Consider the following 25,888-nt stretch of genomic DNA (forward strand, 5'->3'; position numbering starts at 1 on the left):
TGCATATTTAAAACCAGTGCCAAATATGTAAAATCTGTAAAGTTTTTGTAAAACTACAGAAACAAACTCTCAATGGCCACCAACCTGCAGATCACACACATCAATTTGACAAAAGATGTAACAAAGATGTTTACACTGCCGACAGTCATTGTTTTAAACAGTATGAACACATTTAACGCAGAATGCTTGCTCATTCATTTGTTTCCCTCGACTACGATGGTTGCCATCGTATGGTCAGATCCTGGGGTTGACCGGTCATGGATGAAGGCGATATTCATGTCCTTTTGAAGCACATTAAATAATAAGTTAGCGCATAAGAGATAATGAATTAGGTAATTTAAAATGTTACAGCAGCAAAGGAAGTAATGAGGCATGTCTCCTCAAGATACACAGACTTTAGTAGACACTTTTAGTAGTTTTAGTTTTTTGATTTTAGTCTCTTTTCTCATTTGAGGTTTTTTTTGTCAGCTTTTTGAGTCTCCTTTTATTCTTTGTGCTTTACTTTTGAAAACCTCTGTGTTGATTTTAAGTCACTTTGTGGTCATTTTGCATTTAGCTGAGTCATTTTGTTGTCTCTGTTGTGGGTTTTTTGTCTCTTTGTAGCCATTATATGTTTTGGAGTTGTTTCATCCTTGTGTCTCTCTTTACTTGTTTACTTTTTCGTTCACTTTGAGTCTCTTGACATTTTGTAAACGAAGGCCATGATTTGAAAATGTGCATTTATATTCAAATAAGTAGTTGATTTTAAGGCATTTGTGTGAAAGATACATTTAAAGTTAAAATAATTGGGTTTACACATCTTCAGACATCACGAAATAGTCCCAGCCGCCAGCCAGCAGAGCAGCTTCAGGTTCAGTGTGAGTTTAACGGTTATTAAAGCAACCTGGGAGAAAAAGACCCCCCCCCCCTTTCCCTATTTCCCTCCTAACAAACCATAGACACACAATGTGGGAATGTTATTCACCCCTGCTAGACCTTTCAGGGCGTTTCAAAACAAAGCGTGGGTCAGCAGTTATTGTGACCGGTGCCCAGCAGCACCCAGGGCCTGTTTACACCTCTGCCATCCACCTGGACCTGGGACCTGTTTCCACGTGTGTGTTTCTGAAGGAGAGTTTAAAGAGTTCTTCTCAACAGGATTGTTAAGGTGAGGATGTTGAAAGGGATGTTTGGAGGAGCTGCCGTGTCCCATGTGGCCTGCAGCTGAGCTTCAGTTATATCAGAGACCTCGGGGTTGTGTTTATTTATTGAAAAACAACTTAACCTGTTAAGAAAGATTTGTATTTCCATTTTTGCCAAGTTTCCAATGCATGTTACAGCTCTAATCAAATCGCTTTTTTGGTTTTCTATATTGAGAACTTAAGTACTATCTTAGCCAATGTTCCTATCAAGCTGAACCGTCAAAACACTGCAGACCTTTTGATTTGTCAGAGACAATCACCATCGGGGCATCAAGGGTCCTCGTGCACTATTCCAGGGTTTTTAGACAGCAAACTACTGCCAATAGTGACTGCATTTTTTAAAATCTGCCGAATAAAAAAAAATGGCAGATATCAAAACCAGCATTGCGCCTTTGTTTTTGTGATTGGATCTTTTCTAAGAAGAAAAACAAATATTAACTTCCATGGTTCTTTAAGCAGAGCCTCAACATGTCCTGTAAATATGGCCCAAGACTAAATAATAATACAAATAATGTATTTATACTTCTGAAATGTAGATTGTTTTACTTTTAGGCCAGGATCTTGGAATACAAAAAGTGTGTTGTTATTCTGCTTTGTGGAAGTGTAAGTTTGTGTTTTCACCGAAATACATTTCCTGTTGATGGTGGTGGACATTTGAAATGTAATTGCATTTGTGTATTTCAAGACTGAAGATGTCCTTAAAGAAACGGCTGCTGTCCATGTTGTTGTGCTGTGTTTACTGCGTGGCCTCGCTCTTCCGCCTCCACCCAAACCGCAGCAACTGCTTCTCCCACGGAGCTCGGTGAGTTTGTGTCTTACACAGGTTCTGAGTTTTTACTGGGTGTTTTTCCAGTATTCTTATTTTTTCCCTCTGCTGCACTTTCCCTTAGAGGATCATTCTGAGATGTTTAAACTTGGACTCTATTTTCCCAAGTGTGTGTCTAGTTGACTAATGGGGACAATGATAGTTAAAAAAAATACCAGAATTTCATTTTGTAGCCAGTTACATTTGGCGGTTTTCCTGCCTTGTTGTGACCAAGAATCATTTTCACAACTGAGACATGACTGAAGGAATTTAGCCAAAACGGCAATTTGGACTATTTTACACAAATGTCTAATAGGATATAAGTGATGCTTCTTTGGAAAGGCAAGCTTGAAAACTGCAACGTGGAGGAATAAAAGTGTGATGGGCTGATTGTTGTTCTTTCTAACCACGTCCCTCTTTATTTCTCATTCTTGTTTTTCTTGATTTTCTCAGGAATATTGTGTCAGTCGTCCAGCAGCTTTACCAGCGTGTCATTCGGCTGCTGCGCACCACTCTCTAATCCACAGCGCCACTGTCTGGATTCATAACAATAATGTGGGACCTGTCATTGGACACCGGTCACTGTCGCTGTCATTAAGCATGTACTTCAGTAGTGCTGATGAAAAGAAGAAGAACCAGAGGAAGAGGAATGGCATCACTCCACGTTTTTCCACACATGAAGTATCCACCAACTCTTAATTGGGCTTCAACTGCCCTGCATTACTTTGACAATATCTGAAAATGTTTTTTTACTGAAGATTAACATTGTAGGCAGATGCTGTGTGAGATGGTTATGAGGTGGACAGGACAGTCATATTTTAAATGCATTTTGAGGGTTTTATGTGAGCTTCTACAAAGAATTTTAACAAGAGACACTATTGTTGAATTTTTTTATCAAAATGTTATGTTTTGATATGCAAATGTGACATTATTTTAATTTGCATATATTTCCAGAACCTAAATCTGAAGATTGGATGGAGACAGGTTCAACATTTTGGATTCAATTTATTGACATATTGGAGTCAGACATTTTAAGGGGAATTTGTGTAACCTCTTTGCATCACTATTCACCAGGCATTAACCCCTCCACACATGGGTTATAATAAAAATCTTTACAATAGAAAAAATGTAGGTGACATGATTGATGACATTACTCCAAAATCTTATTTCTCCTTAAGTATGTAAGGAAATACAGCAGGTCTCAATATATAAACAGATTCAAAACAATAAAAACATACATTTTCTTAAAAAGCGTCTTTGTCGTTTTTACAACATCTAATGTTTAACTATATATTTACAGAAGATAGGATTAAGATGTTTTTCATGTTATAGAAAGATTATATTTACTTTCATCTCTGGTAAAATGACATAGGGACAACACATTAACAAACCCATTACCGCTAGAAACTAACAAACTGTGTCTCCTCACAGTGCATGAGGTAGCAACAAATATATTTGAAATGTCTTGCAAAATGCAAACTAGTTTTTTAGATTAAATTATTCCTAAAAAAAACAGCAAGACTAATGGTTTTCCCACTACAGAATATCCACACTACTCACTCAGTCCAGTAGGTGGCAGTAATTCACCTCTATGCTAGTTTGCCAATCCCAAATTAACACCATAGAAGAAGAAGCTTGATTTGACATTAGCTAAAACTGAGAAGCTAACAGCAGACGATAAGTTTTCTGCTTGTAAAAGTCATGCCACGTATACGTGGGCCTCTTTAGTCATGGGAAACCAAGTGGAATAGCCCTTTTCGGATTGTATCTACACTCCAGGTACGTGACATGTTAGCTTTATTCAACGGTAACTAGTCGCTAACTCGTTATCAAACTGGCTGTTAATCTCCACAAGTGTTAGCCGACCGTTAGCCTAGCAGTTTCAAACTAACCGTCAAAAACAGACGTTACGACAGTATTTTCATTTTTTACATTTTTAATCATTACTTGAATTGTTGTGTTATCCTCCACAAAAACAAATCTAATTTAGAAAACACATTTCTCCCTGATTTCCTACTTATTTAGGGTTAATAAAAACATCTTGCAATTTAAACCTTATTTTAATTGTATTACATGTTTAAATCATTACTAAAAATAGTGTTTTAGATATTAACAATAAGGTAGGGTCTGTCTTGATCATATGCAAATAATATATATATTTTTTTGTTTTACTTTTTTTATTCAAGATATATGAACATCCTATTATTTGTGTATAAGAAGTTCATAGTAGATATATAAAGCAATGAAACAATTGCATAAGTAAATAAAAAAAATATTTCAGATTAAATATTTGTTGAATGCACAATTTGTCAGTTTCGATTGACTTTTTATTCATAATTGTTTTTAATGGTGGTACTATATTGTTTTAGTTCTTAGTTAAAATGTTAAAATGTGGTTTGAAGTCAACCCAAAATAACAATATAGAACTAAATGTAATTCTCGTGACACTGTTGCTGTCACAGACCAATCCCTGCCCTCCCACGGCGCACCAGCCAATCGGATCGCGTTATTCTTGATTGACAGCTCTCGCGGCCAATAGCAACCCGTACAACAAATATGACCACTCTCTCCGCGGTGTTGGGCTCAGCGGGCATCTCTTTCCGGCGCAGTACGGTGGGGATGCTGATGCTGAGGAGCCTCGTTCATCTGTAGCATTATTAGAACTCATCGTGTATAACCATGTTGTATTGTCTGAAGTTGCAGCACTGTGTTGACCTCTTTGTGGGCCTCCTGCTCTTGTTTTTAGCGGGTCTGCAGCAGGTGGAGGCAGAATCTGAATCTGCAGAGATGTCCAACCTGAACTGGAAACCGTTCATCTACGGAGGAATGGCCTCGATTGTCGCAGAATTCGGTAGGCTACGTGATGGTGATGCACCACAACATGCAGATACTCACCGTCCTCTGTTATGCTGGTTTAAACGTTTGTGTTTTATGGCAGTGCATGTGCTATGCAAATAGTCCTTGCATTTATGTTTATTTGCAGGCATAGGAGAAACACACTTTAAAAATGTGTATGAACTGGTTTTGCTTTAGGCAAGGCAAGGCAAGTTTATTTATATAGCACCTTTCGACACAAGGCAATTCAAAGTGCTTTAGAAAAAATAAAAGATATTAAGAAAATGGCATTTAAAAAGCAAAGATAATAAAATAAACATTAAAAGACAAAATACATGAATAAAAGTTACAGTGCAGTTTAAGATGTGAATAGTTCAATTAAAAGCAGCGTCAAAAAGAAAAGTCTTTAGCCTGGATTTAAAAGTAGTCAGAGTTGCAGCGGACCTGCAGGTCTCTGGGAGTTTGTTCCAGATATTTGGAGCATAATAACTGAACGTTGCTTCTCCATGTTTAGTTCTGACTCTGGGGACAGAAAGCTGACCAGTCCCTGAAGACCTGAGAGATCTGGATGGTTCATCATTTAGCAGGAGATCAGAAATGTATTTTGGGCCTAAACCATTCAGTGCTTTATAAACCAGCAGCAGTATTTTGAAATCTATTCTCTGACACACAGGAAGCCAGAGTAAAGACTTCAGAACAGGAGCGATGTGATCCTCTTTCTTAGTGTTAGTGAGGACTCGAGCAGCAGCGTTCTGAATCAGCTGCAGCTTTCTAATAGATGTTTTAGTGAGACCTGTGAAGACACTATTGCAGTAGTCCAGTCTACTGAAGATAAAAGCATGGACAAGTTTTTCCAAATCCTGCTGTGACATTAGTCTTTTAATCCTAGATAGTTCTTTAGGTGATAGTAGGCTGATTTAGTAACTGCTTTAATGTGACTGTTGAAACTCAGGTCAGAGTCCAGACTTCTGGCTTTATCTGTTGTTTTGAACATTGCCGACTGAAGCTCAGCGCTAACTTTTATTATTAGGATGGTCTAGATTGACATCATGTACTAAGGTACTTTATCACAAACAAGGAATTTGTTTTGGTCCATAACAATAAATGTCAAAGCAAGTATTGCATAAATCCAGAAATGTATAGAAGAGAATCACAATTGAAGTGTTAAAATGAAAGGGTTGGGCAGCTCTTGAACACAGTATTTGTGATTCCCTGGTGCAAAACATTAAACAAATGAATATTACTAACAACAAGAGGCAAAAACGGGTACAAAACAAGTTTAAAAGACAAGCTAGCTACAGCAAAATATCAATAGAAAATATGAAGCCAATTATAGAAATACAGGCAGTGTGAATAAATGTAAATGCAATAAACAACAAAGGCAGTCTTAAGTTCCCAAAGGATATTCATGCAGCAAGTAAATAATGTGGCACACTTCAAAAAGACATGAAGTGCACAACAATGTTTTCGTTTTTTAAAGCTGCGTAAAGAGAGAATAGAATAATTTAATGTCATTATACTTGTACCATGAAAGAAAGCCTGCTTGTGCTGGAGTGTGTTTTTCCTCTACTGCTGTGCATTCTTACAAGCATGTTCTCCTTATTGGTGAGTGCTCCTTTGCAATTGAATGCCATGGCAGTACATGTTCTATGCAAATAGCAATTTAAATCACTTGTATTTGCAGCCATAGGAAAATCCTGCATCAGCATAAAGGTGAGCGATGTTAGCGCTGGTGGCAAAAGGAAGCCAGAAACATATCAAAGTTCTCTGGTGCACTATTTATGTGTCGTCCTGCAACTTGAGATGTCAAAGTTAGAAAGCAGTCGTGTTGTACAGACACATCCAGACCGCTTTTTTTTTTTTTTTTAAAGTTGCACTAGTTGCAAGTTGGAATGTTTTTCATTATCAATTTAATCAGAAGGGATATTTTGCTACTGAATTCAATTAAATATCAGAAAAAACGTGTGGCCTTATTTTTTCAAGACAACTTAAAGGTCTCCTATTATACTTTTTCTCATCAATATATTATTGGTCTCAGATATATACAGAGCCTGTCTCTGATTGGCTGAAATACCAAACCGATCATTGCAGCATTACCCATAATCCCCTCTGTTTCAGCCCTGTTTCCAAAGTGCTGATTCTCTGTCTGTTACTTTAGATGAAAATAAGGAGCCCCTCCCCACGCCCCTCTGAGAGAGATTTGGTTAAAAATAACTAAATGGTGCTCTAGGAGGAGATTCAGGTGATAGGGGGGGGGGGGGGGGGGTTACCTTGGTTGCTGATTGGCTAATGGTTACACAAGACAAAACATCGTTATGACATCATAAAGTGGCCAAAATCTGATCAGCTCATTTTCAGACAGGTTTTTATAGAAATGGATCAAAAAGAGAGAGAATCTTTGTTCCTGAAACTTTCAGAGTGTCTTTACACAGAGGGGACACATGTTGATGTAGAAGAGACATGAAGAAGAGGGGACACATGTTGATGTAGAAGAGACATGAAGAAGAGGGGACATGTTGATGTAGAAGAGACATGGAGAAGAGGGGACACATGTTGATGTAGAAGAGACATGAAGAAGAGGGGACACATGTTGATGTAGAAGAGACATGAAGAAGAGGGGACACATGTTGATGTAGAAGAGACATGAAGAAGAGGGACACATGTTGATGTAGAAGAGACATGAAGAAGAGGGGACACATGTTGATGTAGCAGAGACATGAAGAAGAGGGGAAACATGTTGATGTAGAAGAGACATGAAGAAGAGGGGACACATGTTGATGTAGAAGAGACATGAAGAAGAGGGGACATGTTGATGTAGAAGAGACATGGAGAAGAGGGGACACATGTTGATGTAGAAGAGACATGAAGAAGAGGGGACACATGTTGATGTAGAAGAGACATGGAGAAGAGGGGACACATGTTGATGTAGCAGAGAAATGAAGAAGAGGGGACACATGTTGATGTAGAAGAGACATGAAGAAGAGGGGACACATGTTGATGTAGAAGAGACATGAAGAAGAGGGGACACATGTTGATGTAGAAGAGACATGAAGAAGAGGGGACATGTTGATGTAGAAGAGACATGGAGAAGAGGGGACACATGTTGATGTAGAAGAGACATGAAGAAGAGGGGACACATGTTGATGTAGAAGAGACATGGAGAAGAGGGGACACATGTTGATGTAGCAGAGACATGAAGAAGAGGGGAAACATGTTGATGTAGAAGAGACATGAAGAAGAGGGGACACATGTTGATGTAGAAGAGACATGAAGAAGAGGGGACATGTTGATGTAGAAGAGACATGAAGAAGAGGGGAAACATGTTGATGTAGAAGAGACATGAAGAAGAGGGGACACATGTTGATGTAGAAGAGACATGAAGAAGAGGGGACACATGTTGATGTAGAAGAGACATGAAGAAGAGGGGACACATGTTGATGTAGAAGAGATATGAAGAAGAGGGGACATGTTGATGTAGAAGAGACATGGAGAAGAGGGGACACATGTTGATGTAGAAGAGACATGAAGAAGAGGGGACACATGTTGATGTAGAAGAGACATGAAGAAGAGGGGACACATGTTGATGTAGATGAGACATGGAGAAGAGGGGACACATGTTGATGTAGAAGAGACATGGAGAAGAGGGGACACATGTTGATATAGAAGAGACATGGAGAAGAGGGGACACATGTTGATGTAGAAGAGACATGAAGAAGAGGGGACACATGTTGATGTAGAAGAGACATGAAGAAGAGGGGACACATGTTGATGGAGAAGAGACATGAAGAAGAGGGGACACATGTTGATGTAGAAGAGACATGGAGAAGAGGGGACACATGTTGATATAGAAGAGACATGGAGAAGAGGGGACACATGTTGATGTAGAAGAGACATGAAGAAGAGGGGACACATGTTGATGGAGAAGAGACATGAAGAAGAGGGGACACATGTTGATGTAGAAGAGACATGGAGAAGAGGGGACACATGTTGATGTAGAAGAGACATGAAGAAGAGGGGACACATGTTGATGTAGAAGAGACATGAAGAAGAGGGGACACATGTTGATGGAGAAGAGACATGAAGAAGAGGGGACACATGTTGATGTAGAAGAGACATGGAGAAGAGGGGACACATGTTGATATAGAAGAGACATGGAGAAGAGGGGACACATGTTGATGTAGAAGAGACATGAAGAAGAGGGGACACATGTTGATGTAGAAGAGACATGAAGAAGTGGATTTTGCATAATAGGTGGCCTTTAAGTATTTCTATAAAGCTTTTTCTATATTAATTCGTCCTAATATTTGTAATCCTCAGGGACGTTTCCCATTGACCTGACTAAGACCCGGCTACAGGTCCAGGGTCAGTCTCAGTACACGGAGATTCGCTACAGAGGCATGTGCCACGCCCTCTTCAAGATCGGCAAAGAGGAGGGCCTAAAAGCGCTCTACTCTGGGTAAGAAGGATGCCTTTCTCATTTTCATGTTTTGTAGGCTCTTTGTTAACACCCAGTTTGGTCCTCCTGCTCATTTGAGGCTACGGGAAATAGGATGTTATGGTCGAGAGAAAGACCGTTTGACAATGTTCCTATGTAGATGCTCTGCTGCCTTAATTAGGAAAACATCTTCTCCGTTACCCATAATCCCCTTTTTGTTTTGTACTGCCCTGACAATATAAAAGTACTGATGTTTGTAAAGGATATAAATATATGTCACAATCAGGTGAGTTCTTTTATCAAGTCAACACACAGGTGGAGACGAATTCATTAGCTCTACTCCAAATACCTTTCTAGTTATAAGTAAGATGGAAAGTATTTTTATGCATGAGAGTTATAACTAGTTTAGTACCGTTGTGTTGATGTAGAGAGGTATTAAACACACCTAGGTACTAGTGATAAAGCATGAACTGCATAAAGGGATTTCCTGTGAGCACAACATGGATCATCCCCGCACATCTTCTCTGTGCCACTTTAGCAGATAGCTCCTCATCTGCTTAACGAAACTCATGGTAGCTTTAAGGGTGAATTCTTAGCAAAGAAAACATCAGGATTTTGGCAGCCTCTTAATACCACGATGTCTTGCTGTTCCCGGGGAGCGACCCCTTTCGGTTAAGCTCAATGTGCTGTAAAGTCAATCTGGTTACTTGCCCCGTGCTCCATACTGATGGAAGCAGCACGTGCTCATTATGATGTGCAGAAAAAAGCTTTGCCCACAGAGCTGTTACACTTTGTGGGTGGGTGAACTGTGATACTGCTTTGAAAGAGCCCGCTGGGAGAGGAAATGCATATTTCATTTTGAAAGCGGGAGCTTCGCTTTGACTTTAAAAGACGTGGGGAATGATTCAAGTACTAATATTACATCAATCCCTTGATTTCACTCTACTCGATACGACTGAAATGTATTTGATTTGCATCCGAGGTCACATGAACACTGTTATCAGAATACCTTTCTTAGTCCAGCAGAGGGGAAATGTACGTTGTTACAGCAGAAAAAGAGCCACAGACAGCTTAATGTTACATGCATTAAAAAGTATTAAAGTTATAATACAAATGTACAAAATACACATCCTGTAACAGTTCTTAGAATTTAGCAGCCAGGTATATATTGCACAGTCATTAACGGCATATATATATACATAGCACATAGTTGGTTGGTGTTTAACAGCAGGGGGTGTTATAGTCTGTGTTGTGGTGTGTGTGTGTGTGGGGGGGGGGGGGGGGGGGGGAGTAAATGAGAAGCACTGCCTGTTCTTCTGCACTTGTCTTTAGTTCGCCTCCAGGGTACAGAGAGATGAACATGTTTCACCTCTCATCTTTGCAGGATTTCTCCAGCTCTGTTGAGACAAGCCTCTTACGGGACAATCAAGATAGGGACCTACAACTCTCTGAAGAGGCTGTTTGTCACTCATCCTGAAGGTAAGGGTTTCCTGCCTCTTCTAGCTTCCTTACAAAACTCTCTTACAATCGTTTATCATAAGGCTAAAACATTTTAATGTATATTCTTGTATTATCTTTAAAGGTGGGGTCATTTATTTCAGAAACTCTTTTTGTTATATTCCATGGAATGCTCTTAACATCCCAAATACATAAGAAATATTAGAGTAATTATTGTGTAATCATATGTGCAGAACATCTTAATTAAAAGTGGTAAAGCTGTGCAGTTTTAGAACTTGAAGCATTTTCAGGGGGTCTGCGGGGTCTTAAAAAGTATTAAACTGCATTTTCCAAGGTATTGCATTTTGCAGCTGGTTTGACCCAGCCCTTTGTATATTTTTCTGTATGTGGTCCTCGGTGAAAGAAGTTTGGACCCCTCTGATATAAACCTAATTGCCACTCGTTTTCTCAGTATTTTTTAGGCAGAATAGATTTTATTTTACAGGGAATCCGCGGGGTCTTAAAAAGTATTAAAAGTTGACATTTTGTAGCTTGTTTTCAATAAGTATATAAATGGTCCAAAGAGGTTGTATTCTACAGTGTGCCTGAATGTAATCATTGCGTAGGTGTGTAGTGTGATTCTGTGTAGTTTATTTATGGCATCCCGTTGGATTTGACGTCATCTGAACAGGACATCGCACGCTCACTGCTTGATAGCGCGAAGCTCCGTTTACTCCGGTTGCTAAGCAACATCGTTATGGGGAAATGCAAGTCTGCTTCCAAATGGTTGGAAGATAAGGAGGAAGGACAATCAATACTGTATATAGTCAATGTGAGATAAAGTGTGTTGCCAAGGTAACCGGTTAGAACTCAAAGTGGCGATGAGGTCTTAAAATGTATGGGAAGGGTCTTAAAAAAGGTCTTAAAAGGTTTTACATGACCCTGATTTTGCAGATATGTTCCAAATTGTCTGGTTCATTTATAAAGAAAATCTTTAACATACAAGCTTTGGTTTTCCACCGAGCTTATTGTTTTATAATCAAAAATCCTATTGACTTTTTGTAGAGCAGTGCGATGCTAACTTTAGGGTCAGGTTCCAAAACGCGTCATGTCCCCTGCAGCAGTCATACTGTCTGTGCCTTAAAGCTGCACGCTACTCATCCTCTAAAAACAAAGGGTTTTATGTGTCGTGACGACCTGTGTTGAAGTGCTGTGCACAGACTGCGTGTGTTAACCTGCCGGCACTCATTTGCAAGCTAAATAAGAGACAAAGAGCTTCCAGTAAGGAGGGGAGTGATGGAGAGCGAAGGGTGGACACAGAAAGAGAAGCAGAGGGGGGGGGGGGGGCATACAGCAGCTGTAAGTGCTTCCCCCCCCCCCTCCTGTCCAACATCCATCTCATATGGAACGCACAATTCAATATATTAAATTAAACAGGATACACGCAAATCTCTCATCATTCAAAAAAACAAAGCGTCAGCGTGGTTTCTGTTCAGCTAGAAGCTTTAAATCAGTCACTGTTGAAATGTTATTGTATATTAAATAAATTATAGGATTTTCTATCATAAACGATAAACAAAGAATATTGGCCAATGGTACATGTTGTTTTTTAAATTGTGTTTTACAGAGCTACACGGAGCATCGTCTGTGGCACTACCTTTTTTTGATGTAGGTCAAAAATATACTCTAGATGTGATTTAACTTTATTTACACTACACATGATTTAGAATGTGGTTACAGGAAAGGGAAAATGTGGAAGATATGGACTTATACAAATGAAATATACTTCACTTGAGGGAGAAGATCAGTATGATTAGTTACAGCCCTATATATGAGAATCTTTACTGTGGAGTTTTGGGTTTCCTTGAATAACAGCTTCATAATCAGCAGAGTTTTAAACAGCATTAGATTTATTGCCATTTACTTGCATTAATAAACACAAGACATTTAAATATACAAAAATAAAATATCTAAATTTAAAATAGGATAGCTGTGCCATTTTAGAAGTTGTAGCATTGTGCAGACATTTGCAAAATTGTCCAATAAATCTGAAGGATACAAAAGTATAAGAATTGTTAATTTCTTAAGTGCAGTAAATCAGGCACTTACCAGGGTTCCCACGGGGTCTTACATTTGATCCAAAAGATAAGAAAGGCCTGTGGTGATTTAGGAGAACTTAAAAATGATGGGATTTGAAAGGTACTTCTATTTCCATCACGTCTAAATGTGTTTTGGGGGAAATGTCCGGGCTGCAAAGTAACCAGAACGGTAATAGCCTTTCAGTTCCCCCCGGATGATAGCTCTTGACACACACACACACACACACACACACACACACACACACACACACACACACACACACGGTTAGGCAGTTCTGTTCTGTGTGCTGTTATGTTCAGTCAAAGTCTTATGTTGAACGTGAATACAGTTACTTTGTAAGTCATGATGGGACGTAGTTCTTCTTTCATTGCAATTCTCCTTCATACTTTCTTGCCGTGAAATAGGTCTTTAATTCTATTCAAAGTGGTCTTAAAAAGTCTTACATTTGAGTTGTTGAAACCTGTGGGAAGCCTGACTTACTTGTCCCATAACAACCCTAACCGCGTGCACAATAAGGACAAGTTGTAAACAATAACAGGCTCAGTTGAGTTGCTCTGACCTCATCCTCTGTGCAGAGCATTTATCAAAGGTTGTCCGGCGCCGTTGAGACTGACAGGAAGTCGGAACCAAGGCTCCGTCTCTTCCTATGTGACCTCCGTCTGCTTTATTTATTTGTCATTTCCCATTGACTCGTTCCTTCTTTATACGACTCCTCTTTTCACTGTCTCTATCCTAACCCCCCCACCCCTCTTCCTTCCACTTTGCCCTCTGCTCCTTTCAATATTTGATGACCAATTAGAGTACATCAGACAGATACAATTAATAATAGAGTAGATTAAGGTATGAGAATCAAATAATAACCACTCCTTTTACCAGTAACACTCTTAAAGGGGAACTATCGTGCAAAATGCACTTTGTGATGTCTTTTATACATAAATATGTGTCCCCGGTGTGTCAGGGAACTCACGCAGCGTCAGAAAATAAAACCCTCTCACTTTTCCTCCGTACCCAAATCTCCAAAAACGGGGGAACAACGGAGCTGATCCAGATTTGCGTCCGATATGACGTAATATCTGAAATGTGGACCCACGGCCCTATCAGAAACGTTGCTATCAGAAACATTGCCCGACTGTTTTGGACGTAATATGGTCGGTGTTTACATTAGCATCGCTAACACTCAGAGCTAACCTGCACTGGAGAGCATGTGTGTGAAGAAGCAGGAAATAAAAAGGAACTCACCTTGTGGTATAACCGGCAAGAGAGAAAGCCTTTGAGCTCCATACTGTTTCAGAAATAATCCTTGATAATCCATGATATGGCGTTTCATCACGGCAGTATTTAGTTTAGACAGTAGCTGCCGGGTCCCGCATGAGCTCAGCCCCCTCCTTCTTTTGTTTTTTAAAGCTTTATCCCCAAATCAGCACTTTAGAAACAGGAAGTGAAATAGAGGGATATGAGGCATGGCTAGAATGGGTGATCTGTTTGGTATTTTGAGCAAAACACTTCCTAGATATGTTTTTTATATATTCTTATATATCTGAGACCTATGCTATTACCTACAAATATCATGATAGGTGACCTTTAACATACGTCTGGTGTCATTAGAGCAAAGTATTTCGCATGCAGTTTAATCTAAGTATTGATTTTATTATACATTTGTCCTGCTGCTCAGTCAGCTTTTTCAAATATCTGCACCAACGAACCAGAGCAAAATGTGCTTTCAGTGAACTCATTGAACAATAATGAATCGTAATGTTATGTGAAAAGTAGGGTTGATTAGGGTTGATTTAAGGGGAATTGGGAAGTAGAGTGTTTTAAATTACTTCACCTTTTTTAATGTGTGTGTCTTGTTAAAAAACAAAGCCCTTCTTTTGTTTCTGTTTCATGTTTACCTTCCCCCTCTTCCTCGCTGGTTTGAATGTTTGTTTTGATGCAGGTTTAGGTTTGCCGTGTGGTTGTGTTGGAATCTAACGCCACAAAAAATGGGCAGCGTCCGCTCAGATATTTGGGTTTCTGTGTAAATGAATATCATTTCTTGTCTCTGTCCTGCCAGATGAGACGATGATCATCAACGTTTTCTGTGGCGTCGTGTCCGGAGTGCTGTCCTCGTCTCTGGCAAACCCCACTGACGTCCTCAAGGTGATTAATAACATTTTTTTGACACGTTTTTTGCTGTGTTCACTCCAAAAAGCAAAGTGTTCAACTGTTTGCCTCATCATTTGTATGATTACTTTACTGCAGCGGTATGAACAAAATATCACTCAAATTGATTGATTTCATTGCAAAAAACAGATCAGAAAGTTGCCGAATTAACTGCACCATGATGCAGAGTTATTACATGTACTGCATTATATTTTTTTTATTTTGAATGTCAACTGCTGTCTGAACTTTATGATATCCTTTTACATAAATAAAGAGTATTTCACCACACATTTGTGGATACAAATAAATAAAACCACCACTTCATTTGTGTCCCATCAATGTTGAAACAAAACCTAAACTCTTGTATGATTTAAAAAAAAAAATATTTCAATTAATTAAAATAATCCAATGGCCTCCTCCCTACTGCTATCTACCGTCATACTCCTTAAACCACTGAGGCAAGTGCTGGGTTGTAAGTGATGGTGTAAACATATATTTTTTAGGGCTGTCAAGTTAACGCGCTAATAACGCGTTATCGCAAAAAATAATTAACGCCACTAATTATTTTAACGCGATTAACGCATGTGCATTTTTTGTCCTCGGCCGCCCCGTAGTTTCAGAGCGCATCGAGTTTAAAATACCATCTACAAGCTGATGCTGACAGCCCCGCTCCTGCCGCCCGCTTGCGGCAGACCACACTTGAAAGTGTGCGAGGGAGATGCCTGGACACGTCTACGAGCAGCAAACTTTCAACAATGATCGCTAAATGGGTGGCGAGTGGCGACAGCTTGCAGGCCAATTCACATTGTGGAGGAGGAGGGGCTGCGTGATATAGTTTGGGTCGCATCCAACGACTGCACTTATGAATTGCCTTCCAGAGCCCCACCACTGTGTCGAAAATACACAACTTGTATGAAGTCCAAACAGCGAAAGTAGAAGAGGATTTAAGAAGACTATTGGACTTCACTCAGTAAGGAAAGTTACCTCGGGGTCACAGCGCATTAGTTTGACCCACAGTGGGAACTTCAGTCTCAGGCTTTGACAGAACACACACACACACACACACACACACACACACACACACACACACACACACACACACACACAGTAATATTGTATTGTATGAGAGAGTTTCCAGGTTGTTGTGTTTAATATTCATGATAATATTTGTCATTGATCAAATGATAATAAACAAACATTTGCATAAAGCATATTTGTCCACTCATATGTTGATAAGAGTGTTCACAACTTGAAAAATATCCCTCTAAAGTACATTTAGAACAGATAAAAAATGTGCGATTAATCGCGATTAAATATTTTAATCGACTGACAGCTCTAATTTTTTCGTTTGTTTGTCTGTTTTTGTTCCAGATCAGGATGCAGGCGCAGGGCAGTCTGCTCCAGGGCAGCATGATGTCCAACTTCATGAACATCTACCAGACAGAGGGCACCAGAGGCCTGTGGAGAGTGAGTGCGTGTGTGTATGAGAGAGAGAGAGAGAGAGTGTGTGTGTGTGTGTGTGTGTGTGTGTGTGTGTGTGTGTGTGTGTGTGTGAAGGAGTAGAGGGTACTGTGTTGTGGAATGCAGCCGAAAAAAACGCCACATTTCTGATGCTGAAAACGCTTTTTCTAATATTTTACATGGAAAAAAACCAATAGGAGATTAATTTTCTATGACTAATTGATGCAGGCTTTCTTTTTTCCAAGATTACGGCCCATTCCTTCTTTGCGAGAAATACATTTCAATTGAAAATATATGGTAATGTTCACAACGTGTTTTCATTGCCCCCCCAGTAGCCAAAAAGATCTGTTCCATTGTAAGAAATACCAATGCTTTAGGTACATTTGAACATACTTACTCTTGATAACTGGACTTAAAATCACACTAGGGCTGTACCCGAATATCTGAATATTCGGTCGTTGGCCTACTATTCGGGTTTCAATTTCGTTATTGGTTTTTTGATTTTATTTATTGAAATCTCCAATATCAACGTAAGAGCTTGTGCCTCTTCGGGGGGTGCTAACACTTAACCATAAACGTTATCGTTTACTTTTTCCGTCTTTATATGTAGATATGTCTTTTTCTCTGCAACGAAAGTAACAAAGACAATGCAATATCCTTTTCAATTTCAAAGAACACAAATTGGGTTAATTACATTACATTAACAAATAACTATAAAACAACAGTACTGTAGAATAACTAAATGAATGCCGTGATTAAACTGAAATACACGTGTTGAAGCGGTTCGCTGCTGATGACTTATTTCTAGTCTTTTAATGTCTCTAATGGCCAATGCCATGTCTTTTTATATTTCTGCAACGCAAACATTTAAAAAATTGTGATCAATAAAGTACTTATCTTATATAAATTGAATTCTCCAAAATGATCTTATACGTTGTTTAATTGTGTGACAGTAAGATTTATTTCCTGTGTCGCCTCTCCTCCTCCTCAGGGTGTCATCCCCACGGCGCAGCGAGCGGCCATCGTGGTCGGGGTGGAGCTTCCTGTGTACGATATCACGAAGAAGCACCTCCTCAAGTCTGGCGCCATGGGAGACACCATTCTGACACACTTCATGTACGTTTATTAATTGTTTAACAGCTCAGGGATGGCGACCCTTTATAATCACACAGATATTGCAATAATAAGCCGTATCATATAGAACAGGGGTGTCCAAACTACAAACGCGGACCATTTTGAATCGGCCCTCAGCTAATTCAAAAAATTGAATATGGCCCATAAATGAAACATGTGCTCGTCTTATATTGTACTTCTTAAATATAAATGTAAACATAAATTACACAGTAGTATTCATGTGTTTAATAATGGCGCATTTCCACTGCAGGGCCTCGCTCGGCTTAATACGGTATGGCTAGGCCTCGTTAGGCCTCGTTAGACCAGGCTCACTTTATGCTGCGTTTCCATTACAGTTTAGGAACTGGGGCAGTAACTATAGTAACGCAGTGTAGGCGGAGCCGTGACGTCATCTTCAATGAGAAACACCAAACCAACATCAGCCGTTAGCTGTTAGCACTCAGAGCTCACAGCTCCTCATATCTGTTCAGAAACTAGACACAAGTTAAACAAGTCCAAACCACAGCCTGTCTGTGTCATGGAGAATACAGTCGCTGCTTTATTTATGTCTGTAGGCCGTTGTTGTGAGTGTGGACGGACGGAGCATATACTGCGTTAGCTTAGCCAAATCTCCATTCAGAAAACACACATTTTAAAAGGTGTTTCTCCTGCCGTCTGTCTGCAGACTCGTCAAAGCATTAATTCGTGGTTTTTACTAACCAGTATCAGTATGTTGTTACTTCGGCATCATTTAGAAACGTGTATTACAATTAAATCACGGTCAAATATGTTCATCTTGTTGTAGTTGCCAGTGATTCTCCCACTAGTTTTGCAAACTCAGCCCGACTCAGCCCGGTTGTTGGCCCGGAAAAAACCTCGATTTTGGAGAGCCAGAAAACTGTGGAAAAGTACCCGCTAGCCGGAACTACACCAAGTGGAAATGCAACCAAAAACGGGCCGGGCACGGCACGCTCAAACCTTGCTCCACGCTGTCGTGGAAATGCGCCATAAGACCACTTTTCAAATAAATCTAGTCAATTAAAGTTGGAAACATTTTATAACATATCTTAGTTGATAAGGAAAAAAGCCCAATAACTTATTTAGATAACAAGCTTGAAATCTACTCTTCCTATTTTTCCTTATTATAATCAATCTGAAGCTTCTGTTTCAAGGGATGAGCTGCCAACACTCGCATCATTTACCTACACTTGATTGATTTGGCTAACTTATAACTGAACTTATGAGACACTATACCTCTAGTGAGCGGCCCAGCCCTTTGTATATTTTTCTGTATGTGGCCCTCGGTGAAAGAAGTTTGGACCCCCCTGATATAAACCTAATTGCCACTCGTTTTGTCAGTATTTCTCAATCAATACTGTATATAGTCAATGTGAGGTAAAGTGTGTCGCCAATGTAACCGGTTAGAACTCAAAGTGGCGATGAGGTCTTAAAATGTACGGAAAGGGTCTTAAAAGGTTTTACATTTAACTTCAGGATTCCTGCATATACCCTATTTTATGAAACTCCTCCTTTGGTCCTCTTTAACCTTGTGTAATTTCTGGTTGTGTGTACAGTGCGAGTTTCACGTGTGGCCTGGCGGGGGCGCTGGCCTCCAACCCCGTGGACGTGGTTCGGACCCGAATGATGAACCAGCGAGTTTCGTCGGGAGCCCCGATGTACAAAGGTACTCTGGACGGACTGATGCTGACGTGGAAGAATGAGGGCTTCTTCGCCCTCTATAAGGGCTTCTGGCCCAACTGGCTGCGACTCGGGCCCTGGAACATCATCGTATCCTTAAAAGAAGTTTAATCAGGGCGGGGGAAAACACGGAAAGGATTTCTGGGATATTATTTTGGAGACAGTGGAGGTTTAATCCCAAAAGTTAAGTGGCGTAGAAATACGGGGAACTTTGTTTTACAATGTCCAACTCCATAAAAATAAATGAAATAGGATCTGAACTATTTAAAAGGTGTTGATAGCCAGGGACGTGCACAGACATTTTGTGGAGGGTAGAGAGAGCATCGGAACTTCACAGTTTAATCTCCTGACCTGATATTTTTATTTTGTATTCAATCAATATATTTTTGGAAAGGGAAACTCTGCCCAAACATCAATAGATATATATTCTTTCTTTTTTTTTTTTTTTTTTAAAGGGGGCGAAAAGGGCACTTTCTCTGAAGGAAGAAAAAGGGCAGGGGCTCAAGCCCACTTTGATGTCTATGTGCACGTGCCTGCTGATAGCCATTTCTTTTTTACAAAAATGCCCTTACTCAAGCACATAACAATATAAGCATAGATAAAAATAAATGTTGAAAAGTTGTTTTGTCAGTCCAACAGATATTCACTTAAAAAGGCGGAAAAAAATTACTCTCCCTTTTTGAAAGGCTTAACAAATATTTCAAAATAGTTGCCCATTATCTTTTTAGTCCAGAGTTATAAGCATTAGTCGAGGTTGCTCATATTTCAGAGCTTATTTCAGCCTGTTCACTGTTGTAATTATGAGTCATGAAACGTTCCTTAACTCACTTCTCTCTCAGTTCTTCATCACCTTCGAGCAGCTGAAGACGCTCCCGTTTTAAGTGACAGGAAGTGGGACTGGCTCTGTTTAGACTGTGTCGGGCAGAAGTGTGAGCTCGGCAGCACCTGCAGGTTGACCACACTCTCTGCAAAGCATACCAATGATACAGTACAACACTACTCATCTGCCCATCAAACGCTCATCCAAATCTTATGTTCTGTTTTTGCAATGGGTTTAATTTATTCGAACTGGTTCTGTTTTTGTACAGTTTTTAAGGAGTGTGATTTATCGCTCTCATCCTCCTTCGACACTCCCCTGGCAGCTAAGAGTTAGTTGTAGCAGAAGTTTGAAATAGGAAAGACTAGGTTTTTGTTTTTTTTGTTTAACACTGTGGAAAAGGTGAGAGGAAGCCTTTCTTAAAAAAAAACAAGACTCCAACACAGGTCTAGAAATTTTAAATCTGTGAAGTACGCCAGGTTTGGCATGCAATTTGTGGAGGAAAAATAATGTGAAATTTAAAATGGGACTGGTATTTACATGGAAAGCAGTCGGAAAATGAGTCTGATTCCACTTAAAGGTCCCATCATGTCATGGCCATTTCTACTGATCATAATTCCATTGTTGAGGTCTACTAGAATAGATTTACAATTTCAATTTTCCAAACTCACATTGGTTTCTCACACAGCATCTCTGTATACTATGTGTATTCACTCTCTGTCCTACACGCCTTGTTGGAGCTCCTGCCCCGCCCCCCCCCTTGTGAGCCCAGTGTGCTCTGATTGGTCAGCTCGCCCACTCTGTTCTGATGAGTCCACCACCGTTACAGCGGAACATCAGTGTTTATGTGCTACAATGGCGTTAGCAACCAGAAAATGACACCAGTAGATGAGAATGCTGCGTGGGGTCTGGGTGCCGTGTTGGCGGGATGTAGCACGGCTCGCTGCTGTGTGGAGCGGACAGTGTGAGCTGGGTTCATTTCCTGGTTGCTGCGTGAGGTCTGCGAGACTCTGCGGAACTCAGCCTGAGCACACACACTCACAGCCAGGCTATATGTGTGCTCAGGCTGAGTTCCGCGAAGCTGCTCCGTCACTAAAATCAGTAGGGCTGTACCTGAATATTCGGTCGTTGGCCTACTATTCGGTTTTCAATTTCGTTATTCGGATATTCGCTGCTGTTGCCAAATTGAATTTATTGAAATCTCCAGTATCAACGATAAGAGCTTGTGCCTCTTCGGGGGTGCTAACACTTAACCATAAACGTTGTCGTTTACTTTCTCCGTCTTTATATGTTGATATTACTTTTTCTCCGTTAATCTCCGTCACGTTGTTTCCATAGCAACAACAACAACTTCCTGTCAACAGCGCTAACTCTCCTTCAAAATAAAAGCATGTCCATACAAAATAGGAAGCCAAGCCAAATGACACTTAAGACATATACAACAGCAACGAAAGCAACAAACACAATGCAATATCCTTTTAAATTTCAAAGAACACAAATTGGGTTATTAACAAATAACTATAAAACAGCAATACTGTAGAATAACAAAATGAATGCTGTGAATAAACCAAAATACACGTGTTGAAGTGCGTGCCGAATATCCGCTGCTGGTTACTACCGAATATCCGGAGCCCGAAAAATTGTATTTGGGCTAAAAATCTCCAATAGACATGGGTGGCTACAGGCTGAAGGCTAACCTTTGCTCTGCTTGTTTCTGTGGTAGCTTCACATCCAGATGTACGATGACTCAATTATTACATCTGGAAACCAGTAAAGAGATGTGTGGATTCAAACCGGGAGAAGGCTCATGTATGACTGTCAGAGAACGCTGGCTGTGTGGTAAACATGTGGGATAATGTAGGAACACAACCAAACGATTATAGCACAAATCGTTTTAGACTTTTTAATAAGGACATTTTACACAGTATACTTTTAAGGAGCATCTAAGGTTTTACTTGAAACAATCTGAAAACCTGAACCAAAGCCTCAAAATACCACTTGTTGTTATTTTTACTATTATTATTATTATTATTATTAATATTATTATTATTTTTATTATTTCACAACCAAATTAATTTGTGTGTTACTCAGTTCGAGAAGTACTCTCACATTCTGCTGCTGTATTGGAAGCTAATTTCATTCCAAACCCACAAGACCATGTAACTCAATTCAATCTTTGAAATGTCACTCACACATGTCCAGATGAATGCATGCATGGATAGGAAGGTGGCAGCTGGCGGTGACAGAACATGCTCAATGTGTTTTCTAACTAGCTGGGATAAATGAATGAGCAGATAGTCTGAATCACATTTTGTTTAAAGCCGAACCTCTTGGCTGAAAAGCGTCATCATTCGGGGTTGATAAGATATTTGTGAATCACGTTCTCAAATAAACTCCAACTACTTAAAACAAACCAAATGCATTTAAACAACGTGTATTTGTTATTCTTTATGTGGATCCAAAACTAATACACGTTTGTTTGACTTGCGCAGTACAGGAGTGCAGCCTTTTCTTTACTCAACCAGAACTACTGAACTTTTTAAAGTCATATTTAAGGACTTTTGTTTTTATTTTGGAAACTGTTGGTTATGCTCTGTTTCAGGTTGCCGGTGGGACTTATTTTCTGTGGCTTTAAAGCTTGTTATCCAATGGGAGAAGTCCTTTTTTAACGGTATTTTAATGTATCTTTTTTTAAATACGTAGAAGGGTGATATTCAGAGAAAAAAAACAGAAATTCCAACTTTAAAATTGTTAATAGACATGAAAGAAAAGGTTGTTTTCTGAGATCAAATCCTACATTTACGAGGAAAAATCTGAACTTAACTTTGATTAGTCGCTAAATTATGAGAAAAGGTATCCTTTTTAGTTTTTTGTCTAGTTCGATCCAATAAGTGTCGAAATGTCAAACCTTTAAAGCTTCCCTCATGGTCCTGTGATTGTGTTTGCAACATCAAGTTGTCATTTTGTCAACAATCATTTTTGAACCATCTCGACAATATTAGTTTTTTTTGTGTTTGCTGTGAATTTATGATATTATTTAAAGTTCCCCTATTATACTGTTTTTCATCAATATATGGGTCTCAGATATTTCCAGAGCCTGTCTCTGAGGGGGGGGGGGGGGGTTACCTTGGTTGCTGATTGGCTAATGGTTACTCAAGACAAAACATTGTTATGACATCATAAAGTGGCCAAAATCTGATCAGCTCATTTTCAGACAGGATTTTATAGAAATGGATCAAAAAGAGAGAGAATCTTTGTTCCTGAAACTTTCAGAGTCTCTTTCCACAGAGGGGACACATGTTGATGTAGAAGAGACATGGAGAAGAGGGGACACATGTTGATGTAGAAGAGACATGAAGAAGAGGGGACACATGTTGATGTAGAAGAGACATGAAGAAGAGGGGACACATGTTGATGTAGAAGAGACATGAAGAAGAGGGGACACATGTTGATGTAGAAGAGACATGAAGAAGAGGGGACACATGTTGATGTAGAAGAGACATGAAGAAGAGGGGACACATGTTGATGTAGAAGAGACATGAGGAAGAGGGGACACATGTTGATGAAGAAGAGGGGACACATGTTGATGTAGAAGAGACATGAGGAAGTGGATTTTGCACAATAGGTGACCTTTAGAAAAGTTCAGCATTTTATGTTGATCCAATTTGACCTTAGAGTGAGTCTTCTATTTCTACACAAAGTATTACATCCTCACGTTGGCGTGATCTTTGTTATTTAATCATTTTTAAACTCCTGACTCCTTCCCTTCTTTATAACCTTGGTGAACGATGTGTTACCTCTGACGTTACATCATCAGTGACTACGTTTACACGCCTCTTTCAGAACAAGGTTTTGTTTGCATGTCACTGGTCGGAGTTTGCTCCAGAAAAGGCTAGAAAGAGGCCCTTCAATGAAAATAATGTTAGCTGCTAAATGAAATAACACTGCTCTGTGGCCCAACTCCTACAAGGCTGGTTTTATAAGAACCTGTGTTTTAGAATAAAACAGGAACTCACATGGAACTTTTGTTTAGCTCCTTAAATTAGCGAATGATGAATGTAAAGCACTTTATTTGTATGAAGGAGAGCTTGTGATTGATGAGAGCCAGTGTAATCAGACGTTAGACTCAGTGGACTTTTCAGTATATTGTACTTTTTGTTGATTATTTAATGCTTTTATATTCCTTTAACTCACTTATCTACACTTTCTCTTCAGACACTTTCTCTTCAGACATTCTTCATAAATCTGCTTGTGACTTTAAATTTGTTTTTATTTATTTTTCCTGGCAATAGCCGTTTTTCTCTGTCTGATGTCAAACAACAACAGCAATCCCTGGAGCCACACGAGGACGATAACGCAAACGGACCGCAATCGTCTTCCGTCCACACGCAACAGGCACCAGACACGTGTCCGTTCACACGAGGCTGCTCGAAAGCGCTGCAGACGCTGTAGTACATATGCCAGGCCTGTAAGTGGCGCTGTAGTCCTGCCACAAAAGCAGCGAAGAACACTTCCCGCGCATGGTTGCCATGGTAGCCCTTCTGTTTATTTTCCGCTGTGTACGTTCTCCCTCCCCGCGGCAAGCGTTTGCTCCTGCTGTAATTCTCTCCGGTAGTCCACCAGCAGATGACAAACACCCACCTCTCCGCCTCTTCCAAGGAACGAGGGGACCGTGCGGCAGAGTTTCAGTTATTGAGTTTCTTGCACCGGTCAACATGTCCGTTAAAGTTGAAATCTTCCGGACACAATTAGAAAAGTGAGGTCAGAGGTCTTCTTTGTTATTTATTGAGCTTTAAAACAAATGAATAACGACTCTATATAATAATATAAGAATAATAAACGGAGCCTCTCTTTTCCTCCCCCTCTTCTGACAGCCCAGCAGCTGATCTCTGAGCAGGAGAGGCGCGGCTATTGCTTCAACGTTATCAGGAAATGATCGTATAGGCGTAAACACGGTTTGGCCCCCTGAGCGTTTCGTTTGCAGATCTACCCACCTTGGGACCCGTTATCGTTTTCTGCGTTTCCGTGTCGGCCTCGTGTGGCCGAACCGTCTATCTGATAGTGAACTGTAGCAGATACGACTGTTATTGTCCTCGTGTGGCCCGGGCCTTTACACTTGATTAAATGAAAAAAAGAATTGCCATTCATTTTAGATGTTGGCCTCATTCCTCTTGATCACATTAAGTTTTGAAAAAAAAAAATGTTTTCAATGACTTCTAAATGATTTCTTACTTTAAAGACCAAAATGCACCCTGAACTCCAGAAGGGTTTTTAAAGAGTGATTCTATCAAAATGCCAAGAGGCTTATTGAGTCCTTTTTTATTCTGCTGTCATAAATACTTTTTATTTATTAGAAAATCTGTGTGGCAGTGTGACAAGAGGAGAAACTCTATTTGTATATCTCCATTTGTTTGCACTTTTTCATTTTCTGGCGTGGCGTTGGTCAGTGACGTCAGCACTGCTGGAGAGGGTTTAGTTGTGGCAGCAGGAGACTCTTCGATCAGTGCCGCAGTGTATGAGTTTTCGGACTGTCAACGACAAATGTCTCCTTAGCCTTTCTGCCTCCTGTGGATGTTTGAGCCGGCGTGGATGTCTTTCTACACCACTTAGGACGCCATCCCGACTTGTTTGAACAATGGTGTGTGTTTGCTGTCTGTACCCTTCACACTTGTTCACGGGATGAATTTCGATGGTGGAGGTTTTAAGTTATTTTCTTTTTCTTTGACTGAATGGGACCAGCTTTATATTCAATGTTCACTCCAATAAAAGATATGCTGTGATTGTTTCTGTATCAGTTTGTGGTGTCTTGCTCATTCATTCGAGCTGGTACAATATACCTTTTCTTGATTAAAAAAACATTTCAATCA

At 39.9% G+C, this 25,888-nt stretch overlaps 1 protein-coding gene and 1 long non-coding RNA gene across 3 annotated transcripts; both read left to right on the forward strand.

Moving 5' to 3' along the window:
* Positions 1-461: 461 nt before the first annotated feature.
* On the forward strand, positions 462-3,051 carry LOC307020240. Its single transcript, XR_013802814.1, has 3 exons — positions 462-1,144; positions 1,864-1,980; positions 2,437-3,051. It is a non-coding gene; the product is annotated as an uncharacterized lncRNA (long non-coding RNA).
* A 567-nt stretch (positions 3,052-3,618) lies between these two features.
* Positions 3,619-25,888, forward strand: slc25a14 (solute carrier family 25 member 14). Of its 2 annotated transcripts, XM_079650261.1 has the most exons (9): positions 3,619-3,762; positions 4,730-4,834; positions 9,136-9,274; positions 10,638-10,732; positions 14,844-14,929; positions 16,304-16,399; positions 17,385-17,509; positions 19,081-19,294; positions 20,044-25,888. In XM_079650261.1, exons 2-9 carry the CDS (start codon positions 4,771-4,773, stop codon positions 20,083-20,085), a joined length of 861 nt encoding a protein of 286 aa, XP_079506387.1. In that variant the 5' UTR covers positions 3,619-3,762; positions 4,730-4,770; the 3' UTR covers positions 20,086-25,888. The 2 variants fall into 2 exon arrangements, with proteins under 2 accessions (XP_079506387.1, XP_079506386.1); XM_079650260.1 differs by lacking the exon at positions 3,619-3,762 and having other exon boundaries at positions 4,517-4,834.

The sequence above is a fragment of the Notothenia rossii genome, assembly GCF_949606895.1.
Source record: "Notothenia rossii genome assembly, chromosome: 9".
In the NCBI taxonomy this organism is placed as follows: Eukaryota; Metazoa; Chordata; class Actinopteri; order Perciformes; family Nototheniidae; genus Notothenia; species Notothenia rossii.

Coding starts and splice junctions, on each gene's coding strand:
- slc25a14 (XM_079650260.1), top strand. CDS start 4,663: ATGTTGTATTGTCTGAAGTTGCAGCACTGTGTTGACCTCTTTGTGGGC. Junction 9,275..10,637: donor CTAAAAGCGCTCTACTCTGG/GTAAGAAGGATG, acceptor TCATCTTTGCAG/GATTTCTCCAGCTCTGTTGA. Junction 14,930..16,303: donor ACCCCACTGACGTCCTCAAG/GTGATTAATAAC, acceptor TTTTTGTTCCAG/ATCAGGATGCAGGCGCAGGG.